Source organism: Trichoplusia ni, chromosome 1 (genome assembly GCF_003590095.1).
Source record: "Trichoplusia ni isolate ovarian cell line Hi5 chromosome 1, tn1, whole genome shotgun sequence".
Lineage (NCBI taxonomy): Eukaryota > Metazoa > Arthropoda > Insecta > Lepidoptera > Noctuidae > Trichoplusia > Trichoplusia ni.
Window position 1 is genome coordinate 14,984,893 of NC_039478.1, and position 21,779 is coordinate 15,006,671.

At 34.0% G+C, this 21,779-nt stretch overlaps 2 protein-coding genes across 2 annotated transcripts; both read left to right on the top strand.

Annotated features, from left to right (window-relative positions):
- Window positions 1–8: 8 nt before the first annotated feature.
- LOC113498092 lies at window positions 9–20,398 on the top strand. The gene is made up of 20 exons (XM_026878370.1): window positions 9–108; window positions 944–996; window positions 1,499–1,681; window positions 2,987–3,117; window positions 4,968–5,344; window positions 7,772–7,824; window positions 8,306–8,488; window positions 8,797–8,927; window positions 9,176–9,446; window positions 10,460–10,541; window positions 11,246–11,298; window positions 11,662–11,844; window positions 12,101–12,231; window positions 14,777–15,157; window positions 16,391–16,480; window positions 16,956–16,987; window positions 17,590–17,642; window positions 18,676–18,858; window positions 19,118–19,248; window positions 19,963–20,398. The coding sequence occupies exons 1-20, from the start codon at window positions 84–86 to the stop codon at window positions 20,339–20,341; spliced, it is 3,105 nt and encodes a 1,034-aa protein (XP_026734171.1). The 5' UTR covers window positions 9–83; the 3' UTR covers window positions 20,342–20,398.
- LOC113496960 lies at window positions 6,709–9,613 on the top strand. The gene is made up of 5 exons (XM_026876366.1): window positions 6,709–6,808; window positions 7,772–7,824; window positions 8,306–8,488; window positions 8,797–8,927; window positions 9,176–9,613. The coding sequence occupies exons 1-5, from the start codon at window positions 6,787–6,789 to the stop codon at window positions 9,552–9,554; spliced, it is 768 nt and encodes a 255-aa protein (XP_026732167.1). The 5' UTR covers window positions 6,709–6,786; the 3' UTR covers window positions 9,555–9,613.
- Window positions 20,399–21,779: the final 1,381 nt, after the last annotated feature.

Below are 21,779 nucleotides of genomic sequence, written 5' to 3' on the forward strand. Positions count from 1 at the left end.
ACACAACACAAACTCAAACAAATTAGTTGATAGTTGAACATCGACGCGTGCGCACGTCTGATCTGTGACAGTAACGTTTGAAAATGGAAGTGTTCACAACCGAAGACGGTTAGTGCTTGATTAATGTTTATCAACTTTTTAATTTTTCCGTGGAATGTTGGTATTATAAGACAGTATCGTGTTGTTTTTGGATTGAATTCCATTTATGGAAGTGGCCTAACTATAAGTAACCTGGTTTTTATGTGTTATTGAATAAGGTTCACGACGTTAAAACATAAATTTGACTCAATTTTTCCGTGTTTTCGTTATTTCTTTGTGTCCCGTTCCAATTGTTTATCGGTCAGAGCAGTTTGTATTCTTTTTCTTATTGTGTGATAATGATCACTATTACGAATAATGTAGTTAGTAGCTGTTTTCTTGTCTGATTCAATTAATCAGTACATTGGTTTGTGAGAAATCGTATTTGATCAACTCTTGTTTCTGCGTCGGCTTCTTGACTAACCGGATGCAGTTAACAACGATTAACAGTGATTTACAAGGAGGTACTGCTTATCTAACCTGGTCAACTCAGTTAACTGGGCAATTGTCGATTGTCAGACTTCCTAGCTTCAGTCCACGCATACCGACTTTCAAAGGTGCATGAATAACAGCCGGAACCCACAATTTACGGTACCGACCTTGTCAAGTGTAGGTTCGTCTATGTTCAATCAAATTGTGCCGTTATAGCTTAGCTACGAGCTCTTTTATACATTGCTATTAAAAAACATACCATAAAAAAATAAAATATTTTTTATTTAAAATTGAACTAAAAACTCAACGTATCTTGATAGAATAACACTATAGTTTCGTATTTCGTTCGATAAAATCATCCGAACCGTTGAAACAGAAAAACGTTTCAAAAGTAAAACGGTACTATTTTTTAAAGTCTGCCTTTTCTTTTCAGGGAAATACAGAATAGAATCACTGTCAGCTGCTACTTTCCCCGGTGCATTAAGAGTAAGTAGGTACTCGCAGTAAACACAATAAGACTATTTAGTCTCATAGCAATGTCCCTTTTAATAGCATTGTTTCGAGTGATAGTGAAGCATTATTGCGTTGCTTTGTTAATTGTACGGTCTAAGGAGCAGAAGCAATTATTTTTTAATTGAAAAGACTACGTACTCGTGATTAGATACGGTAATGTCTCCAATAATGTCAAATTAAAAATAATCACTTTTACAATTTCGGAAGCCGCATATTACTTTAATCTTCATGCTGCTATTTTTTGACGTTATAATTCTATTAATATTGCAAATAAGATTTTTAAATAAAACAGTAGCTAATCTGAATATGATGGTACTCCCTGGCCTTCTTCTGGATTTTTTCCAGAGTTCAGTGACTTCGGCCTACCGGTTGGTCCAGAGTCACAGAATGGCATACACTGTGTCCTTGGCGTGGGTTATCATCTCGTAATAAGAAAGACATTAAAAATAAATAACAACTGTCTTTTATACTTCAGGTCATAAGGGAAGCATTCTGCCAAGATGAATCAGTGTGTATCGGTACTGAAGTGAACAAGAATCCGGTTGCTGCAGAAGAGCTGTTAGAGCTATGCGCAGACGCAGCCTTAGACGGTGTGTCTCTGGTCGCCGTCGCTATTGACAGTGGAGATGTCGTTGCTGCCTCTTTTAATAAATTGCAGGTTTGTTAAGCTTATGATTCTTCTAACATAACCAGCTTTTACATGCAAAGACAAAGACTTTGGCAAAGACTTATCAAATAGATAGTTTCGTCTGCTATGTCATTCCTCACTATTATATACAGCCAAAAATGTTAGAAAAATCTTCAACGACAACTAGTAATATTAAGCAGTAATAAGCAGTACGTATAGATCTAAACTCAAAAGTCGGGTTAGTACAAACTTTATATAGGTGTATTGTATATACTCATTTAGTTCTAATTAGACCCAAATGCATATTTTACAAAGTTACACATTGTCAATGGGCATTAACTTTGTAACTTTAATTAGTTTTCGTGAGTCACTTGAAGGTTTTTAACGAAATACTAATGGTTTCTCCTTTTAGTAATGGTAACATTGTGTTACATTATTTCTTTGATGAAAGAATAGATCAATATTGGATTTATAATAAGAATAATTAACCCGAAGACATGAAGTATAAAAGTTGACTCTATAAAAATATTCAGACTCTAAACAGTTGGATATCCATATTGTATCTTTAAAATTACGTCAATTTTATTATTTTAAAATCGGAATAAAACTTTTATCTTCGAAAAAACTATGGTTAAAACGAATACTGCGAATTTCTATTCAATTTTGAGTATTCTTTTTGGACTAGTCAGCGGAGAGCTGTCGAATAACAATACCAATACGTATCTAGTATATGTACTTTTCAATTTCGTATTTGTTACGATTGTTTTTCGTTTAACTAATAAAATAAAAATGAGGGTCCACAACCACGTTTAAAGTAATATTATAGAGTTGTGGAAGCGTGACAGCGTCTTTATCTCTCTTCTACACCCGCAATTATTTAACTTTAAGTTCTGTAGGCCAGTAGGCCTCCTGACGTATAGCCAACGTTGTTGAGCAACATCCGCCGAGGTTGTCATTGGTCTCTTGTACGCGGATGACGTGATATGGCGGTTCAGTTTAGTCGGTAAAAGTCTGATACTACCCCTTTCTTCCCCCGAGGGCGTGGGTGTCCATGAGGATTCCCCCGCCACACGAAAAAAGGCCTCCTGGCGTATGCACGTATTATGATATCGGCACCAGTACTTTAGGTAATACGTACTGCTTATGGTAATACTGTTGCCGTTGTTGAAACGTGGAGAATCGCTACATGGCATAGAGTGTTGTCTCGCTTCCACAATTTCCCCAGAAAACGAATGTAAAAGCAAAAAATAACGCCATAATAACTATTATAAGTGTGTTCCTAGTATTCCACGTTGCCTGCGTTCAGTTTGTCTCTACCTTTTCTACATATTTCAGGAAGCCACGTCAGATTCATCGGAGAAGCCATTTTTTGAAATATTTGCCGAAGAGCGCTGCACTCAATCATCATCACGAGCTCTAATTGAATGGATGGCTGAAGTTGACGGCAGATGCAATTTTTTTGAAAAGTTAGTATCTATGTGACGTATGGTAGCACCAGTGAAAATTTTCTAAAAAAGCTGAAAACTAAAAAAACTGATGACTGATTTTGAATTGGCATTGATAATTGTCACCCCTTTAAAGATATATTGGAGTTTCCGATTTGCAGCTAAGTACTAGTGTTTTACAACCGACCGACTCTTTCTCTTTTTCTCATTTCATCACCTCAACTCTGTCACCTTGGCAACATGATAGTCCTTAGTAAAACTGTTTTTTCTTACTGCCCATAAAATCTAGCAAAGATGTATATCTGCCTTCAGTAATTTAGACCAGCGTTTTATCTATAAACATACTACATATGTATAAGTATACTGGTACTTTATGATTAAATGTAGAGCTATAAAACACGTGCCACGCTAAATTCTTCCTCATTTTCTTCTCCGTAATGCACAAGTCTCATTAATTCGAGTAATCTCGTTTGACATAATGAAACAGGGAAGATAATACGTCTTATGCTTATGTGGTTTTACGTCCCAAGAACTGAAGCTTGGTTTATTATTCTAGTATGTTTTTAAACGCTACGGTACCAAGATTTCATTAAGCAGGGCTGCTGCCGTTGTAAAAGCGAGATGCCAGCACTCTTATTGTATTGCGTCCTCTCGCTTTAATTGCTGTAGCAGTTCTGCTATTATAGTTCATGGTAAGGGCAGTGTTTAGTTTTCGACATTATTCCTATAAATAACTTGACATTTTGGGGATTATTCTGTATTAGTGATTCGTTATATTTCCGAGAATCAAACAACAAAAATAAACCGATATTCTTGGTATTAGTTATTTTTAAAATCGTTTCTACAAAATACAATAATAGAAACAAAATAAGTGACCGTCTTTGTTTTCCACAAAGTTTTTTATAAAGAAACTGTCTTGAAATACTAATGTACAGCAATATACTCGTAGCTATACATATATTGTAGGTATAATATGGACATTGGGTATTCAAAGCTAAGATAATTACCCTAACATTAGCACGTCACGGTTGCCAGTCTTAGTCAATCCCCTTGACACAAGTATTACTTGCTTAACATCTACTCGACTGGACTGTTTGCTAACCATCGCGATGGACTAATAAAGTTAGGCACGCTTAGGTTACTTTAAAAGGTTTAGAATGTCAATACCGGCACAATAATTTGTTGTTCAAGTAGAATAAAATGAAAATAGAGGTTTTATGTTGCAGACCAATTAAATATGAAACCATTTTCTGAAACTTTTATTGATAGCAAAAGAATTAGTTTATCTAAACATACTTCTCTGATTCTAAAGTGCGTCGTGTATTCTAAAACTATAATCGATCGCAGGTTAAGCTACGCTTGATTCGGTCGGTCCCTGGATGGTGACGTCTACATATTGTATAATCTGACTGCCCAACGATTTGGTGTAAACTGTTATGTTGTGTATGTTATTTGATAAATAAATAAAAAATATGTCATAACGAGTTCCTTCGTATGTTAAATTGTAAGCCCCGATTGTTACTCGTACATATCCATCTTTGACAGTCGTTATGGGTAGACTAAAGCTACAAAGTCTGTCAATCAGTCTTAATAAGGGGTATAGTGTTGCCCAAGTAGCTGGGTTAGTCAGGGTTGATTAACACTGAAATAGGTAGTCGCTTAGCAAAACACTACTAATTGGAAAATGTTGGCGCTTAGCTGCAAGCCGACCCTAACATAGTTGGAAAAAGGCTAGGATGATGGTGATGACGCCCACGAAAATTTAAATTAGATTCATTTATAGGATACGCAAGATTATAGAATCAAATGCGGATTTGCATTATAAATTACGATTTGTGTTTTAAACAAAATTGTTTTTGTTGTCCTTTCAGATACAATGTTGACTGCAGTCTTGAAATAATGTTCCTGGCGACACTACGTCAGCACAGGCATAATAATCTTGGAAAGCTTTTATGCAGACAATCCATCGAATTAGCAAAGAAATTAAAAGATGGTCCCGTGGCACAGATGACAGTACAAGACTTGGGTCCAAATTATGCCAATATGACGGCAAGAAAGCCAGTTGCGAAAGTACCGAAGATCTGCCAAGCGCTGTGGACAGCAGAGCCTACACAGAAAATAGGGAAGGTGTTAAACTTCAATGTGGGTCTCCGTGTATCTTTTGCTGATTTCTTTTATGAAGGAAAATCTTACGCTGAAAGAATAGGAAGAGAAGTTTTCGCTGAAGCTGCGGCGATTAGTATTGTTTAAGCATTTCTCAAATAACTAATATATTACTGTTAGACACAAGTGTGGGTTTTATTTTTCCTTCGACCTTTATATCCCTTTCCTATTGATTATTTTCATTGACAACTTTAAACAGGAGGCATATCAGGATTCGGTTTAGTCAAATTATGATGATTAAAATAACCATAAAGAATATTGTCATCAGACAAAATGTCTGCCATCCCTGAACAGTTATTTAGCAATAACATTATAAGCCTTTATTATACAGGATATAGCTCTGAAGCATTTTATCGCAAATATGTCAAATACCTTATTCAAAGTCAGCTGAAGAGCAATTTTATGAAATACTTGCCTCGAAGCGATGCATAGAACCAACGCTCTAGTAAAATTCTTATTAGATTTAGGTCAAGAATTTATTTTCTGCAGTAAAAACATTATGCTATGAACTTTATTATAAACTAAAGAATAATGCTAAAACGTTAATTTAATATTCATTGAGAGAGTACGATTAGTAATTTTGTGACGTTATTTTCGCTAACTCAACTAGGTAAAATTTATGAATAAATAAAAACGTATCCAAATCGGTTCACACTTATTAAATGCTACGGTGCCATAGACAGACACTCATAGCTGGGAATTTTATAACACATATCTTGTGCCAGGTTTAAAATAAATAAATATATCAATGATAAAAGTAACCCGGACAAGAAGGGAAAATTAAAAAAAAAACATGTGTGTATTTAGAAATTTATAAGCATGTTTATCAGCTGTCTAGTACTCAAAATGCACACAAGCACACATACAAGCTTTGCTTAGTTTGAGACTAGATGGCGCTGTGTGAAAGTTGTGGAATATTAATGACTTTGACTTATCAATTCCGTATATTAGAACGTTTTTAGCGTTAGAGGATATAATACCAGAGTCATTAGAAATAAATCAACTGTTTAACTATCGCGGTTCCGGAGGTAAATCCTGGTAATGGACAGACAGCGGTGCCGTAGTAGAAAGTTTTCGTTTTAACTCCAAATGAATGGCAATGACATTGTTTTTCAACAACTAAAGTGACTTTAACTGGTCAGTTCATTAACATCTACGCTTTGAACGCATCATCAATTTTATCTTATTTGCAGTATGACAAGAGACATACGGTTATCATTAAAGTTTTTTTTCTCAGCAAACCAAACACTAACAAAAATACACTTTATTTACAGGGTATTACGGCCCAATTTAAATTAGCCACAGCATTTCGAATTTGAATCTGCCGCCAGTGGATGCAATTTTACATCGTTACGAGTTGTTAATGTGTGGTATGTATGTGTGTATCGCGTGCCCATGTGTGCGTGTGCTAAACAAGTTACTGTTGTCGTTTTTTTTTGTTTCTCGTCTCTTTCCTTTAGTTGGTCCAGTGGCTTTGATTAACACGAACGTTAGGAAAGTTAAAAAGATTTGATATAATTTGTAATAATGTGGCATACAACTCAAGATGGTAAGTGCATTTTAGTATTGCGGATGTTTTCTATTGTTATAAGTAGTTTTTTCATTTAGTTGACTCATTTTATAGCATTTGTTGAATATGTATGTGCTATTTTTATTTAATCTGTAGTTTCTTTTATCGGACTAAGTGAACAGTATAATAGTTTATGATCTTAATGACATGTTTGTTTGTTACAGGGAGTGATCATATTTGTGTATTGTATTTACATGTAGTGTATTGATAGTAATGACTAGATTTAAAAATATTTGCATAAATTATAATAACATTGTTTTTGGGAGTTTGTTTATTATGTATATAGCTTTTCGCATAGTATAGAGGAAAACGAAAGATTAAATTTACGAATATAAAATGGGTGTAAAACCGGTTTTCCGGATTTTATCTGTTTTTGTTAAGTTTACTTTTATTTCTTATTAAAAACACCCACATCAAACCCATTGTGCGCGTTGTGTCGCGGGTTCGATCCCCGACTACACTACTTTGACAAGCATTTATATGATCCATGAATGCTTGTTCGGAATTTGGGTGTTGTTGTGCACGTGATTTGTATGTTTGTGACAACCCCGCGACTCAAGGATTAAATTCCTTACTGCGGTAGCTGTTTTTTTTCAGTGTAAATAGACGTTTGCGCAAAACCACACTCTTCCAAAACTATTTTGTTTCAATTTTTTATTTTGATTTCACTAAACACAGGTCTACTCTCTATTGAAAAAAGAGACTCTATTGGTCCTATTAAATAGTACTATCGATCAAACCAAAATATAGTGTAGGGATTGAGTGTCATCGGTGTTTATAGTTCCCTGTCGACCATAGTTCTAATTCGTGCCACTACATGAATTAGCGCTAACGTCGGTTTAAAATAACTGATAAAGTTTGAAAGAGAGTATAGTAAAGTCTTTGCCTTGAATTATGATACGAAGGACTCTTTTATTTAAAGTTTTTTTTAAAATTTTACAGGTAAATACAGAGTTGAATCTCTGTCGGCGACCACCTTCCCTGGAGTGGAAAAGGTAAATGTACTTGTAATACGTATGAATTTATTCCATACTTATTTTATAAGTCCTCGTCGTTCACACTAAACTTACAGATAGCCGTCGCGATATAACCGATAACACATGATAGTATGAAATTACTATACGAAGTTTTAAATTTAGGGGGCTTACATAGAGGCATAGCTCTGCTAGGTTGATGGCGCAACCAGCCAGTAACTGACTACGCGTCAAAAGACATATTGAAGAAATTCAAGGACCCGGTGCATTAGACGCCCATGGATCGAGATCCGCATGCCAACATGAAATAAATGCCAATTAAAATCCATGATCGTAGTTCGCAATCCTTAGGCATACAAATGAGATAGCAAAGTTCAGTACAGTATTCTTAAGACTTAATTTGTTTTATCATAATGTTATAGTCATAGTGGCCGATCGAACTATTAAAAATATGATTAAAAAATATTTTCAGAAAAATCTTATAACATATTTGTTGTTTCAGTTATTAACAGACCATTTCTTTACCGATGAGAACGTATGTATTGGAACAGAAGTAGACAAAAATCCTTTAGCTGGGGAGGAGCAGTTAGAACTGATTGCAGACGCGGCATTAGACGGACTGTCATTGGTGGCTGTTGAAAATGAAACAGACGAAGTTGTTTCAGTATTAATCAATAAATTACAGGTAAGTTTCAACTGACCTCTAAAAGAACAAGGTTTATCTTTGTCTGTTTGTTTGTAACCTAAAAAATCTACATTTGTGTGAGACGATTTTGTTGCTCATAATTATTAATTTAAACGTCGGATACAATTTGTAATTATTGATCGTGGTTTTAGCAGACCTTCGCAATGAAAAAAATCATTTCTTTTATTCTACTAGGTAGCAACTGTAAACTGTTGTACATTAGATTATACTACTGTCATTCAAATTTAAAGAAAAAAGTAATAATCGTAACTACTTTTTGAGTTTATGAAATTTTTCATTGATTCCAGGTGGCTCCGACAAATTCTTCAGAAAAGAGCTTTTTTGAAGTATTTGCAGAAGAGCGTTGCAAGCAACCGGAATCGCGGGCCGTAGTGGACTTTATGATAGATCTTGATGCTAGGTGCAATTATTTCGAGAAGTAAGTAATGATTTAAATTTTAAGTCTTATTCTGAAATAATTAAAAATTGAAACTAGAATTAACAGAGATCAATAAGTTGGAGCTACTAGTTAATGTAAGAATATATTTATTTAAACTAAGGAAACTACTCCACCTACATATTTTCCGAGAGGAAAGTAATATAAATAGGAGATAAATCCCTTCTTAAATTAACACTTATGGTTACGACATTACTTACGACATAATTCAAAAATATTTTATTTTCTAGGTATGGTGTTGACTGCAGCATCGAGTTAATGTATATGGGAACCCATCGGGAACACAGACGCAAAGGACTAGCCAAATTGCTTGGTCAGACAACATTGGAACTGGCAAAAAAATACAGAGGAGGACCATATAAGAAAATGACTGTAGAAGACTTGGGTCCAAAATACGCTTTTATAGCACCAAGAACACCAACCAGAAAGGACCCAAAAATTTGCACAGGGTTGTGGTCAGCGCCCGGGTCTAAGAAAGTTGGTGAAGATTTAGGATTCGAAGTACTTCTTACGGTTTCTCTGAAGGATTTCGTTTTCAATGGTAAACCGTACACAGATAGGATTGGAGCTGAAGCTACTTGTGAAGGTGCTGCCAGAAGAATTGATTAAAATATTTTTGTATTATATCAGTTTAGTATTTTGTAATAAAATTGACTTTTTATGTGGGATATTACGTTTATTATTTTATTCAAAAATATAAAATAAAATTTGATTCTGACAGAATGTATATAAATATGAAGAAGAATGACCAATCCCACTGAAATATAAACCTGCCTTATGTATGTTATTGAGACCAAGATGAGAGTGTCACAATTCATTGAAATATCAGTTACATCACAAAGGGTAGTCTGTTTGTCTTTAATATCAGGCCCGTCTTGGTTCGGTCAGGTAGCTGCACATATTACATTATCCAACAAAGTGTAAATTGCTAATGGTTAATTGACCATTAGAAACTGGGTTCGTCGCGTTATAAGTAGTTAGCTCTTAGTCATAAGGGCTCTCAGGCCCTCTCAAAAGGTTGTTTGAAAATATATCAAAAACGTAAAATGAACTAATGTGAGATAAGTTTTTGGTTTATTGTCCTCCCTTCCGATATTCAATCCACCTTTAAACCTGTAAGTAGTACATATGATACACATCATAATAATATTTAGCTCATGTTTCATGATTTATAATTTTATCTACAAAAACAAAGTGTCCGTGTCACAAATTTTATTTAATAATAATTAATTATCAGCGATGAAACTGTAACTGCCAGACATTAAAAGAGATTAAAAATTGAAGTAGCTAAACCAATCCCTAGATTAAAAAAATGGAATAGGAAATCATTTTTCCACTACTTGACGTGACTGAATTTTTTTAACATGTTTCCAATTGAAACTGAAATTGAGTTTAATGTTTTAACCATTTTATCGTATTTAAAGTACCTGATACAAGATGCATAAATTATTGTTCCAGCTGTACAAGTTACTGTTAGCAATTATTTGTGTTATTTTTTCACCTTTTTAATTTAGTTGTTAGTTGTTCTAGCTTCGGTTAACGCGAACGAAAACTGGCATAACAAAAACGTTAAAATGTGGCATACGACTGAAGATGGTGAGTGAATTCAAATATTTATGTGTTTTATAAAACAAGTTGTATTCGTTTTTAAATAACGTTTTCTAAAGTTTTATAATTAGATTGATGTCATAAAAGAAAACAATATAAATTTGTATGGAAAGAATTTTTTTGGGTCTGTCCCAAAAAAAACTTAAACAAAATTCTGAAGAAGAGCCTGTTAAAATATATTTTTATACTATATTGATTCCATATCGTCACAGAAAAAACGGATTGACGCTAGTTTTCCTGTCCTAGCTCACGGGGGGTTTTTCCGACTAATTACTTTATTACATAACGTTAAGGAAGATGAATTGCAACAATCTTTTTCATTGACACTATGTACCAAAGGTTAAAATGAATATACATTAAAGTATGACATTAACTATAATGCAAATACTGATGACATCACTGTAAATTATAAGACAGTGGAAAAATTATTACTTAAATTGTGTTGTTCTACAGGTGTACGTATCAGTACTGTTAAATAAGTGACTATCAGAAAGTAATCGCTCATCGACAGAGATAACGAAAAAGAGGGCATTCAATATTATACCTTAGTGCACTTTTATTAAAACTCATGGGGAAATTAGGAAGTGGTAGTGGCTGCTGAGATCCTAAGTAATCAGAGACAGGTGGAAGAAGTGTAGGGAGGCCTTCGTCTTGAAGTGAGACCTTAGTAAAAACATGCATATACTTTTCAGGAAAATACAGAGTCGAATCACTTTCGGCTACTACTTTCCCTGGAGCTGAGAAAGTTAGTATTACAATTGAATACTTCACCTTACAACTGCATTAAAGGATTTAAAGGCTATGCAATGAGTTAGAACACCGGTATTCGAGTGTTGGATATATTAATTTCAAAACGTGATGTAAAGAAATTTCTTCGTAGTTTAAAATGAAATGATTTATTGAGCCATTTTCTCTTTCCATAACAGTATTTTAGCTCGATGGAGTCGACATTTCCTAACTTTGCACCCTGAAAATAATTAGATTAGAATATTCTTTATTGTACACCATGGAATTACAGCAGTGATTCTTAATACATACAATGTTAATTATTATCGAAATAAAAGCAAGCGTCTTTAATCTTTTTGTGACCAATGTTTTATTGTTTCAGTTATTAAAATACCACTTATTTCCCGATGAAAACGTGTGTATCAGTACAGGTGTAAACAAGAATCCTCTAGCTGTAGAAGAGTTGTTAGAACTAGCAGCAGAAGCGGCATTGGACGGATTATCATTGGTAGCTGTTGAAATTGATACTGACGACGTTGTTGCAGTATTAATCAATAAATTACAGGTATAATGGGAGATAGGCGTATTTAATTAAACAATTAATTTTAATGAGCTTCGACTAGCGTTGATATCAGTATTATTATATTAATTGGCCTTCTATTCCTAAACAAAGGGTCACAAAAGATCCCTAAGTTTGGTGTGCCTCTTGGCATAAGCCTCGTCTAATTCTTTCCAATGGTTCTATCCCTTACTATCAGATACGCCGATAGATAGACGCCTTAGTAAAAATAACATATATTATAAAAAGGTTTTTTTTTCAGGTGGTTACAATTGATACTTCAGAAAAGAGTTTCTTCAAAATATTTGCTGAACAGCGATGTAAACAACAGTCATCGCGAGCGCTAGTGCATTCAATGGTAGAGCTTAACACCAGGTGCAATTATTTTGAGAAGTAAGTAATCTTTTCTGATACTTGGAATGTGATCCATAAGTTACAATGTTAACTCTGCATGATCGCCAAAATAAAACAGCTCAGAATACATCATCCATTTTTTCATTCAGAACCTTGAAAAGGAAAGAGAAAGCTCCAGAGAGCCTCAGAATTTTCTGCAGATTGAACAATAAAAGAACAAGCTAATTGATTACCTTTACAAAGTATATTTTCTATCTCCTTTCTTCCTCGAACATTAATTTTACTTTGCTTCTAGAAACAATATAACTATTTGATTTGATATTTCATATTTTGTAGAAATGGCAGTATTTTACATAAATGTTTCATTTTATAGGTATGGCGTTGACTGCAGTATCGAGTTGATGTACTTAGGAACTCATCGGGAACACAGACGCAAAGGTTTGGCCAAATTGCTGGTCAAAACAACTTTGGACCTGGCTAACAAATACAGACGGGGTCCATATGGGAAAGTGACTGTTGAGGACTTGGGTCCTAAGTACGGTTTTTTAGCACCAAGAATACCGATTACGAAAGACCCCAAAATATGTACAGGATTGTGGTCAGCTATTGGATCCAAGAAAATTGGAAAAGCATTGGGCTTTGAAGTCCTTGTTACGGTTTCTCTAAAAGATTTACTTTTTAATGGTAAAAAGTACACAGATGAAATTGGAAATGATGTTTTTTGTGAAGGTGCTGCAAGAAGAATTGACTAAAGTTATTAACCGAATAATAATTATAAGAAATACATTATTTATTTAAAATGTGAAAAATCATAGAGAATATATGTCATTAATAATATTACTATTGCGGTTTTCATTAAGCAATCAATATGAAAGCCAAATTTCAAAGCTGTAGTCCATTCTAAAAGTCCGTACCAAATAATCTTTACAATCGGTACAGTAGTTTTAGCGTGAAAGCGAGATAGACAGACAGACGGAGATACTTTCACATTTATAATATCAGTATAGATGTAACACGAATTTGATTTATTAATACAAATAAATAATATAGATTACGCTTATCGGGTTTTATCGATTTTTATCATTTTTGAGTTTGCTTTGATGTTTTTTGAATGGTTAAGACAAACCAACAGTGCACTCTATGCTAAAGTGAATAAGGTCTATAGTAACATGTTACAAATATTTTGCGAATTTCGTGCCACAGGATCCATTTTTAAATAATGTGAGTAATTGTTGCTGAGCAGTCTTTGTTAAGTGTGTGTTAAAGCGCTAATTATAATCACCTATAACCAACTGTACCTGTAACCAGTAACTACGGTAAAAATTGAAAAAGATTAACCTAAACTAAAAGAAAATGTGGCATATTACTGAAGACGGTAAGTATATTACACATTATTGAAAGATATGATTTTTAACCTGTCGGGCAAAACAATATCTTAGGAGAGAGAAAGCAGTTATAGCCTTATTATTTAATAGTACAACATACTTATCTAAAATTTCATTTTTATCTTTCTATGTATTCAATAAATGCACATATTATTAATGCACTCTTTAAGAGGTGGAACTTCTGGTCACTAGCAATAGACTGAAACGGATGGAAGATTCCTTTACCGTAAAAAGACATACTCATATTACTCATGGCTCATGTTGAATATTTTACAGGCAAATACAGAGTAGAATCACTTTCGGCTGCTACTTTCCCTGGTGCTGAGAAAGTAAGTATTGCAGTCACAATATTCTTCATATGAGAGTATACGTGTAAACTACATGTAAACATAGTTTTTAATTGTTAGACACCCATTGCATAACACTTAATCAATTCACGTCGTTATGTAGTGTAGAGAATCTAGATCCATTTTGTCCAACATTTGTATTACTTTATATATCCGTTATTATCGTTTCAGATATTAATAGACCATTTCTTTCCCGATGAAAACGTGTGTATTGGTACAGAGGTTAACAAGAATGCATTAGCTGGAGAGGAGTTGTTAGAACTAGCAGCAGACGCGGCATTAGACGGAATATCATTGGTGGCTGTCGAAATTGATACTAATGAAGTTGCTGCTGTATTAATCAATAAAATACAGGTGCCGTTTATTTTAATATTAAATAATTACCTATTTATTTTCGTGTAGACTCAGACACAACTTTAGGAATATGTCCATTTCAGGTGGATCCCTCAGGTGCTTCAGAAAAGACCTTCTTCGAAGTATTTGTAGAACAGCGTTGCAAGCAACGGCAAACGCGGGCCGTGGTAAATTTTATGATCGATCTTGATGCGAAATGCAATTATTTTGAGAAGTAAGCTATGTTCATTATTCTAAGATTACTGTAGAAACTATTTGTGGTCTGTAAAAAATCTTCTCGTCCAAAGATGAGAAAAAAAAACAGTAATGATGCTTTCAATGATGATCAGTGCCTGTTTTTTTAGTGTCGCATAAGTATTTCGTGTTAAATGTGTGATGAAATCGTTACAGGTTATTGATTTTGATTGACAGGTTATTGATTGATTATTTTGATTGATTTTGCATCCCTCCTCTCTTCTCTTTTGATATTTGGAAGGAAATACAGCATTTTCTTTCAAGGTATGGAGTTGACTGCGGTATCGAGCTCATGTACTTGGGAACCCATAGTGCACACAGACGCAGAGGTCTAGGCAAATTGCTGGGTCGAATCACTTTAGATCTGGCTAAAAAATTAAGAGGGGGTCCATATGCAAAAATGGCTATTGAAGACTTAGGTCAAAAATTCGCGTTTATAGTACCAAGGCCACCAACCACAAAGGACCCCAAAATTTGCATGGCATTGTTGACAGCGACTGCAACCCAGAAAATTGGAAAAGATTTAGGCTTTGAAGTTCTTCTCAAGGTTTCTTTAAAGGACTTTGTGTACGATGGTAAACCGTACACTGATAGAATTGGAGCTGAAGTTTACTGTGAAGGAGCTGCAAGAAGAATTGACAAAATATGATTTAAGAAATAATCACTGTAAATTAGTGCATTCTAAACGGGGCAAGTGCAAGTAAGTAAGCCAAATCAACATTCAAAATATGTATTTTTATAAAAACATACCATTAAAACGTAAATATTTGACTTTATGTTTGCTCCTAAAAAGTAGTTTCCTTTTACTTAATAGGTGTAAAAATTCGAGAAAACATTCGACATGTTTATGTTTCAAATATATGACTGACTAGTCACTGTTTTAGTACCTACTTGTGAACATATTATATTATGTACTTAGTGTATCTTGTACATTTGTCAGATACAGATAATTGTCTTATAAACAAAATAAAGTAAAAATAAGAGTTTTTTTCGGAACATCCTAATATAAGGAAATGTTCAATCGATTTTATCATATTTCAAGTAAGCACAGTAATACTCGTATTTATAAATCAGTGTTATTACAAGATAAGATTGTCGTTTTTGATATTTGCCAAATTTATTTCATAAAATAAAAAATGCACTGTATGTCTATTCTAGTAAGGTCTACTATAAACTGTGTGAGCTACATCTTTTTTATCCTAATTTCTGTGGAGTTGTTGCAGTATTAATCAATAAATTATAGAAACGTAAAAATAAAGACGCCTGTCTCCCATAGACGGGTGCATTTAATTCAACAAGTAGTTTTTTATGTCTCTAGGCGAAACTAGCCGCCGTGGTCGTAATTGGGAAGACAGATGATAAATTGCGGTTTTTATCAATCGATCCAAACTCTCATATTCACAATCATCATCATTGGCCTAGCCTTTACTCAAATATGTTGGGATCAGCTAGCAGCAAGTACCAGTATTTTACAAGGAGCGACTGCCTATCTGACCTCCTCAACCCAGTTACCAGGACAACACGATACCCTTTGGTTAGACTGGTTGTCAGACTTTTCAAGCTTCTGACAATCTGTAACTACTGCCAAAGTTGTAGGAATAACAGCCGGGACCCACAATTTAACGTGCCTTCCGAAACACGGAGGAACTTATTATGACGAAAATGGTCACCCATCTACGGACCCACCGCGTCAAGCATAGCTTAACCTGTGATCGTTTCACTTATGCGGTTATAGCTAACTCACGAGCTCCTTATATTCACAATATTTGTTGGATTAAAATCGTATTATGGTTTATTCAATAAAGTCTAAATCTTCATTGCGGTCATTTATCATATTGCTGCGAACTTCAAGAAAAAAATACCTTTAAATTGTTCCAGCCGTGCTTGTATGTACAACTCCTGCCGGGGTAGCGGTATTGAAAGGGTTACCGTGGCCCCGGTATACGAAAGGCAAAGCAAAGAACATGGGTGGGTTTAAGTCAGTAGAAGTGAGACACTCCCGTCTGCACAACCGAATGTGGAAGGAGTCATTTGATGTTTTTCCCTTTTGGAAAACAAGTGTAGACCTGATGTCACAAATACGCTATTGTTTACCTAATATAGATAGTAAGGATTACAGTTATCGAGTGTTATCGTATTTGATGTCTAAATACACGATTAACATTTTTGAATTGTAATAACAATTCAAAATACACCTTACGGCTATACTAATAAGGTCTAATGCAACTCGTGACAAAAACATTTTTAAATTTGAACAGCTAGTGGATCAGTTTTCAAATAATATGAGTAATTGTTACTGAGTGGTCTTTAGTTAAGTGAGTGTTCATTCCAATGTTCGAATATTGTTTGTATTTAGTCGCAAGTTCTCGAAGTAATTTTTCGTATATTCCCGTTAGTTGTTCCAGTATTTAGGGTAAACGCGAACATTTGAGTAGATTTATTAAAAAAGAAAAATGTGGCACATTACTGAAGACGGTAAGTAGCTGCTATGTTTGAAACGTATGCACATTGTTAATTTTTTCAGTTTTAATATATTCGATTTTGTATTATTTTTTCTTATTAAAATTCACCTATTTAAAATATCATAAGTGAAAATTATAGATAATAGTTCAATAATTACTTGAAACTTTTTCAAGTGTTTAACAGATCGAAAATTGATTTCATGTTCAAAATGATTATTGTTTTAAAAAAAACTGATAAGAAATATATTTGATGTATTCATGCTGGTCAACGTATAGTGTGATGTAAACATTGAATATTTCATATCATACCTATCAATTGTTTTTTTTTATACTGATTGATAATAATAATCATATTGATTTCGGGTTGAAATCGATGTGTAGCAGAATTGAATCGATCAAAGTCCAGTCTTGGTGTAGTAGAAATGTGACAGCGCTCTACTAGGCTCAGAATGGCGTGTCCCTTGAACGAATGCAAAAATATTACTTTAAAAAGTGGTAGCTGATCCTTTGCCCCCAAATTACTTTAGACGGAGACAAGTAGATAGATGGAAATGATGCCTTTGCCGTGAAGTATGACACTATTGGTCTTATTAAAATTATTAACATATTTTTCAGGTAAATACAGAGTAGAGTCGATTTCGGCTACAACTTTTAATGGAGCTATGAACGTAAGTATTAAAATAATAATATTCCATGACTTTCCCATAGCGTCATCTAATTTCAGCTGATAAACTAATTAATATAGTTCTTAGTTCTAAATTCATGAATATACATGTTATAGATAAATTACAACCAGACACAGAAAAAAATATCTAGCTCATGACAAGAAAAGAAAATTACAAAAAAAGAATGCTATAGTGAGATGAGATAAAGTGAATAGATCGATTTTGAAAAATATTTCAACACTAGCTATTGCCCGCGACTTCGTCCGCGTGGTTAGAAGTTATGATTTATATCTGCCCCGTTCTTTCCACATATTCCATTGTATCTTCGCTCCTATTCGTCACAACGTGATGGTTTATAGCCTAAAACCTTCCTCGATGAATGGTCTATTCAAAACAAAAATAATTTTTCGATTTGAACCAGTAGTTCCTGAGATTAGCGCGTTCAAACAAACAAACAAACTCTTCAGCTTTATATATTAGTATAGATAATATACCTATAATATATTATATATATTATATTAGTATATATAGATTATTAGTCAGGGCCATAAGGTCTATACCAAAACCCACAATGAATAGTCTTGTTATAGCAATCGGACTTATAAAACAAGTCGGAGAAAAAAAAAGTGCCATCAAGGACAACTGGTGTCTGTTACATTTCAAAATAATTGAAGTCGACGGTGATGTTTATTCGTCTCGTTATTGTAAATTATGCATTCTTATCATAATTAGTCAATTTATCGTCTTAAGTAATTAAAACAAAACGTTTCCGTTTTAAGGTGTAATTTGTGTCTTGTATACACGATAATTATTAACGTGGAAGTTTGGGAGAATAATAATATGAATGTTTATTACTCTTGCTTGTCAAAACTAGTGAATGCATCTTGTCAAAATTTAGCACAAAAGCTAGATCTTTAGCCTTAGGTATCACATAGAGTACCTACTTTTTATTCGAATCATTAAATAAATCAAACACGATTGTAATTTGCAGCAAAAATCGACATTACACGTGAACTTATATTTTTTATTGTTACAGTTATTGAAAGATCATTTCATTCCGGATGAAAACGTGTGTATTGGTACAGGAATAAGCAAGAATCCGTTAGCTGGAGAGGATTTGTTAGAACTAGCAGCAGATGCGGTATTGAACGGAATATCATTGGTAGCTATCGATATTAAAACTGACGAAGTTGCTGCGGTATTAATAAATAAATTACAGGTATGAATTATGTTTATGACAAATTAAGCTTGAGATACAATCATATGGAACCTGTAGCCATCTCCATTTGTCTGTAATTACATCTCTTATTGTAACAAAAATACTAATTAGGCATAAAGGTACTTTTATTAAAATTTTGCCTCGTTAAGTTTATAGAAATAAGATAATTTTTGTCAACAGTATACCCCACAAACAACAGTGTACCCTATGATAACGGGGGAAATGTATAAAGGCATTTCAAGAAATATGTGCATTTCAGGTGGAGCCTTCAGATGCTTCAGAAAAGAGATTCTTTGAAGCATTTGTAAAAGAGCGTTGTAAACAACCGGAATCGCTTGCCGCAGTAGATTTTATGATAGATGTTGATTCTAAGTGTAATTATTTTGAGAAGTAAGTAATATTTTTCATATTGAAACTACAGTAGAAACTCAATACTATCTCCATAGTACAGGAGCTCAGTCAGTAGTCTCGCTAGAATGCAATATGGAATACATTGTGTCACTGGGCATCGGGAAAAGTAGAAGGGGGAAGAACGGGGAAGCACCCTGATGGGGCTCGGAAAGAAAGAAATCTTATTTTTTAACAACCAGACTTTTTATGGTTATATGGTTTTATCGGGTTAGGATATAAGGTACAATGCTGCAATGGCCCAAAAAATTGTCAAGGTGGTTCTGGGTGCGTCCAACAGGTTAACAAGTTGCTGACTACTGGCGAGGTTGTAAAATCTTCGTTTATTGTGCCTAACCAGAAGAGGCCTCAGGGAGTTTCCATGAAAAACAAATGCCAAACCAGTGCATTAAATCTGCAGCTCTAATAATTAAAATCGTCTATTAACTGTAACCGTAGCAGAAATTCGCGGAAATTCAGTATTTCTTATTTTAAGTTCAAATTAAGGCGAATTGGAGTAGTATGAAATAAAATTCCTTGACTAAAAATTAAAATTTGAGACCAGTGCCAGGTAGTCTTCAAGTTGTTGTATGTGATTTTCATGTAACATGTAAACTACTCTATTATTATCATTATTTTACCTTTCTGCCCCGAAGAAAAATTTGCTTACTTTCGTAAAATAAGACAGGCAGACTTATAAAATAAATTATTTTCAAGGTATGGTGTTGACTGCGGTATTGAACTAATGTTTATGGGAACTCACCGTCAACACAGACGTAAAGGACTAGCTAAATTACTGGGTCAAATAACTTCGGAACTGGCTAAAAAATATAGAGGAGGACCTTATGGAAGGATTACCGTTGAAGACCTTGGTCCTAAATACGCATTTTTAGTACCAGGTGCACCTAGTACCAAGGACCCTAAAATTTTCACGTCATTGTTGACAGCGACTGGAACCCAGAAAATTGGAAAAGATTTAGGCTTTGAAGTGATGTTTACGGTTTATCTGAAGGATTATATATTCGATGGCAAATCGTACACCGAAAGAATTGGATGTGACGCTTTTTGTGAAGGAGCTGCCAGAAGAATTGACTAAAAAGTATTGTATGGTAGCAATATTTATTAATTGAAATTAAAACATATTTTCTTTTAATGTAATGTTTTTTTTTTTCTGTGAACATACTATTTCATAATTAAAAATAAAAACATGTCAAATCGCATGCTTTATATTTGTACATATTGTACATACTTCAAGTTTGACTTTACTTCTCTTAAAAGCAAAATATTTTACTTTCTCATCATGATATTCTAATCCTATCCTAGGCTACTTAACCGAAAATTAGCCCACGCGTTATTCATTTAGATCCACACTGAAAAAACCAATAAGCAATCAGACTAAAGATCTATTTGAACTAGATCAAATGAAAATTTTTCGAAGATATTAATTTCATTGGAATACCAGGAATCCTTTGGGCTGTGAACAAATGAAAATCATTACGAATAGTCTGTATGTCGTTAACATCGGGCCGGTCTTGGCTCGGTCAGATAGCCCGACATCTCTAATTGCATCGTCCAACTTCGCCCAAATTGCTCCCGGTTAATTGATTTGGATTCGACATTGAATTCGTCGCTTCGTGTCGCGAAACGATTAATCTATTAGTGTACTATTGTAGTCAGGTCTTAGTCATTTGCATATTTAATAAAGTCGAATAGATTTTCAAGTACTAAATTAATGGAATTCTTGAGTTTTTGGTGATGCTAAAAGACGCTAATTGTTTTCGAAGATGTAGAGTCCGTTTCGAGTACTCAATAGAAAATCGTTTACTTTAAAGCGCTATTAATTATACTGTTATTGCCTGTAAAGCATGCCAATGCTGTGGAAAAACATATGAACGTATTTATAAAAAAAAAGTAAAATAAAACTATTAAAATAAAGCAAACACATTCGTCTATCTCGCAAGCAATCTTCTACTACTTACGAATGAAAGTAAACCGCATGGTCGGTTGAAGACACTCTTAATATTTAAACAGACGGCTTATTTTACACGTCAATGGTTCAGAAAATTAAGAAATAGAAGCATTCACTACTTTTACTGAACATTTGATAGAAGTTACTCAGTATAAGACTTTTTGTCGAGTCCTTTTAATGTTTAGTATATTTCGTGTGTACACGCTTGCTTACTTACATTTTGTTGTATTTGTTTAGGTCCCCCTCGTGTACATGTACTATTGTTTTTTGTATACCTACTGCTGTTGGTTTCTCTTTCATGAGCTTAAATTTTGTATTTTCGTTTTTTGAAATTCATGCCTTGATGTGTAGTAGAATTGAGTATGGAAATACAATGGACTTATTTGAAGAAAAATAGAATTAGCTTAAATATATTTTAGCTGAAGCATCAAAACTTTTACATATTATGAGATAGATAACGTTAACACCGTCGATAGAATATTAAAAGGGTGTTTGTTAACCATTAGGGGTATTGACCAGTACGAAAGTGCCTCGAGTTGACCCTATGCGTATAGAATTATTCTAA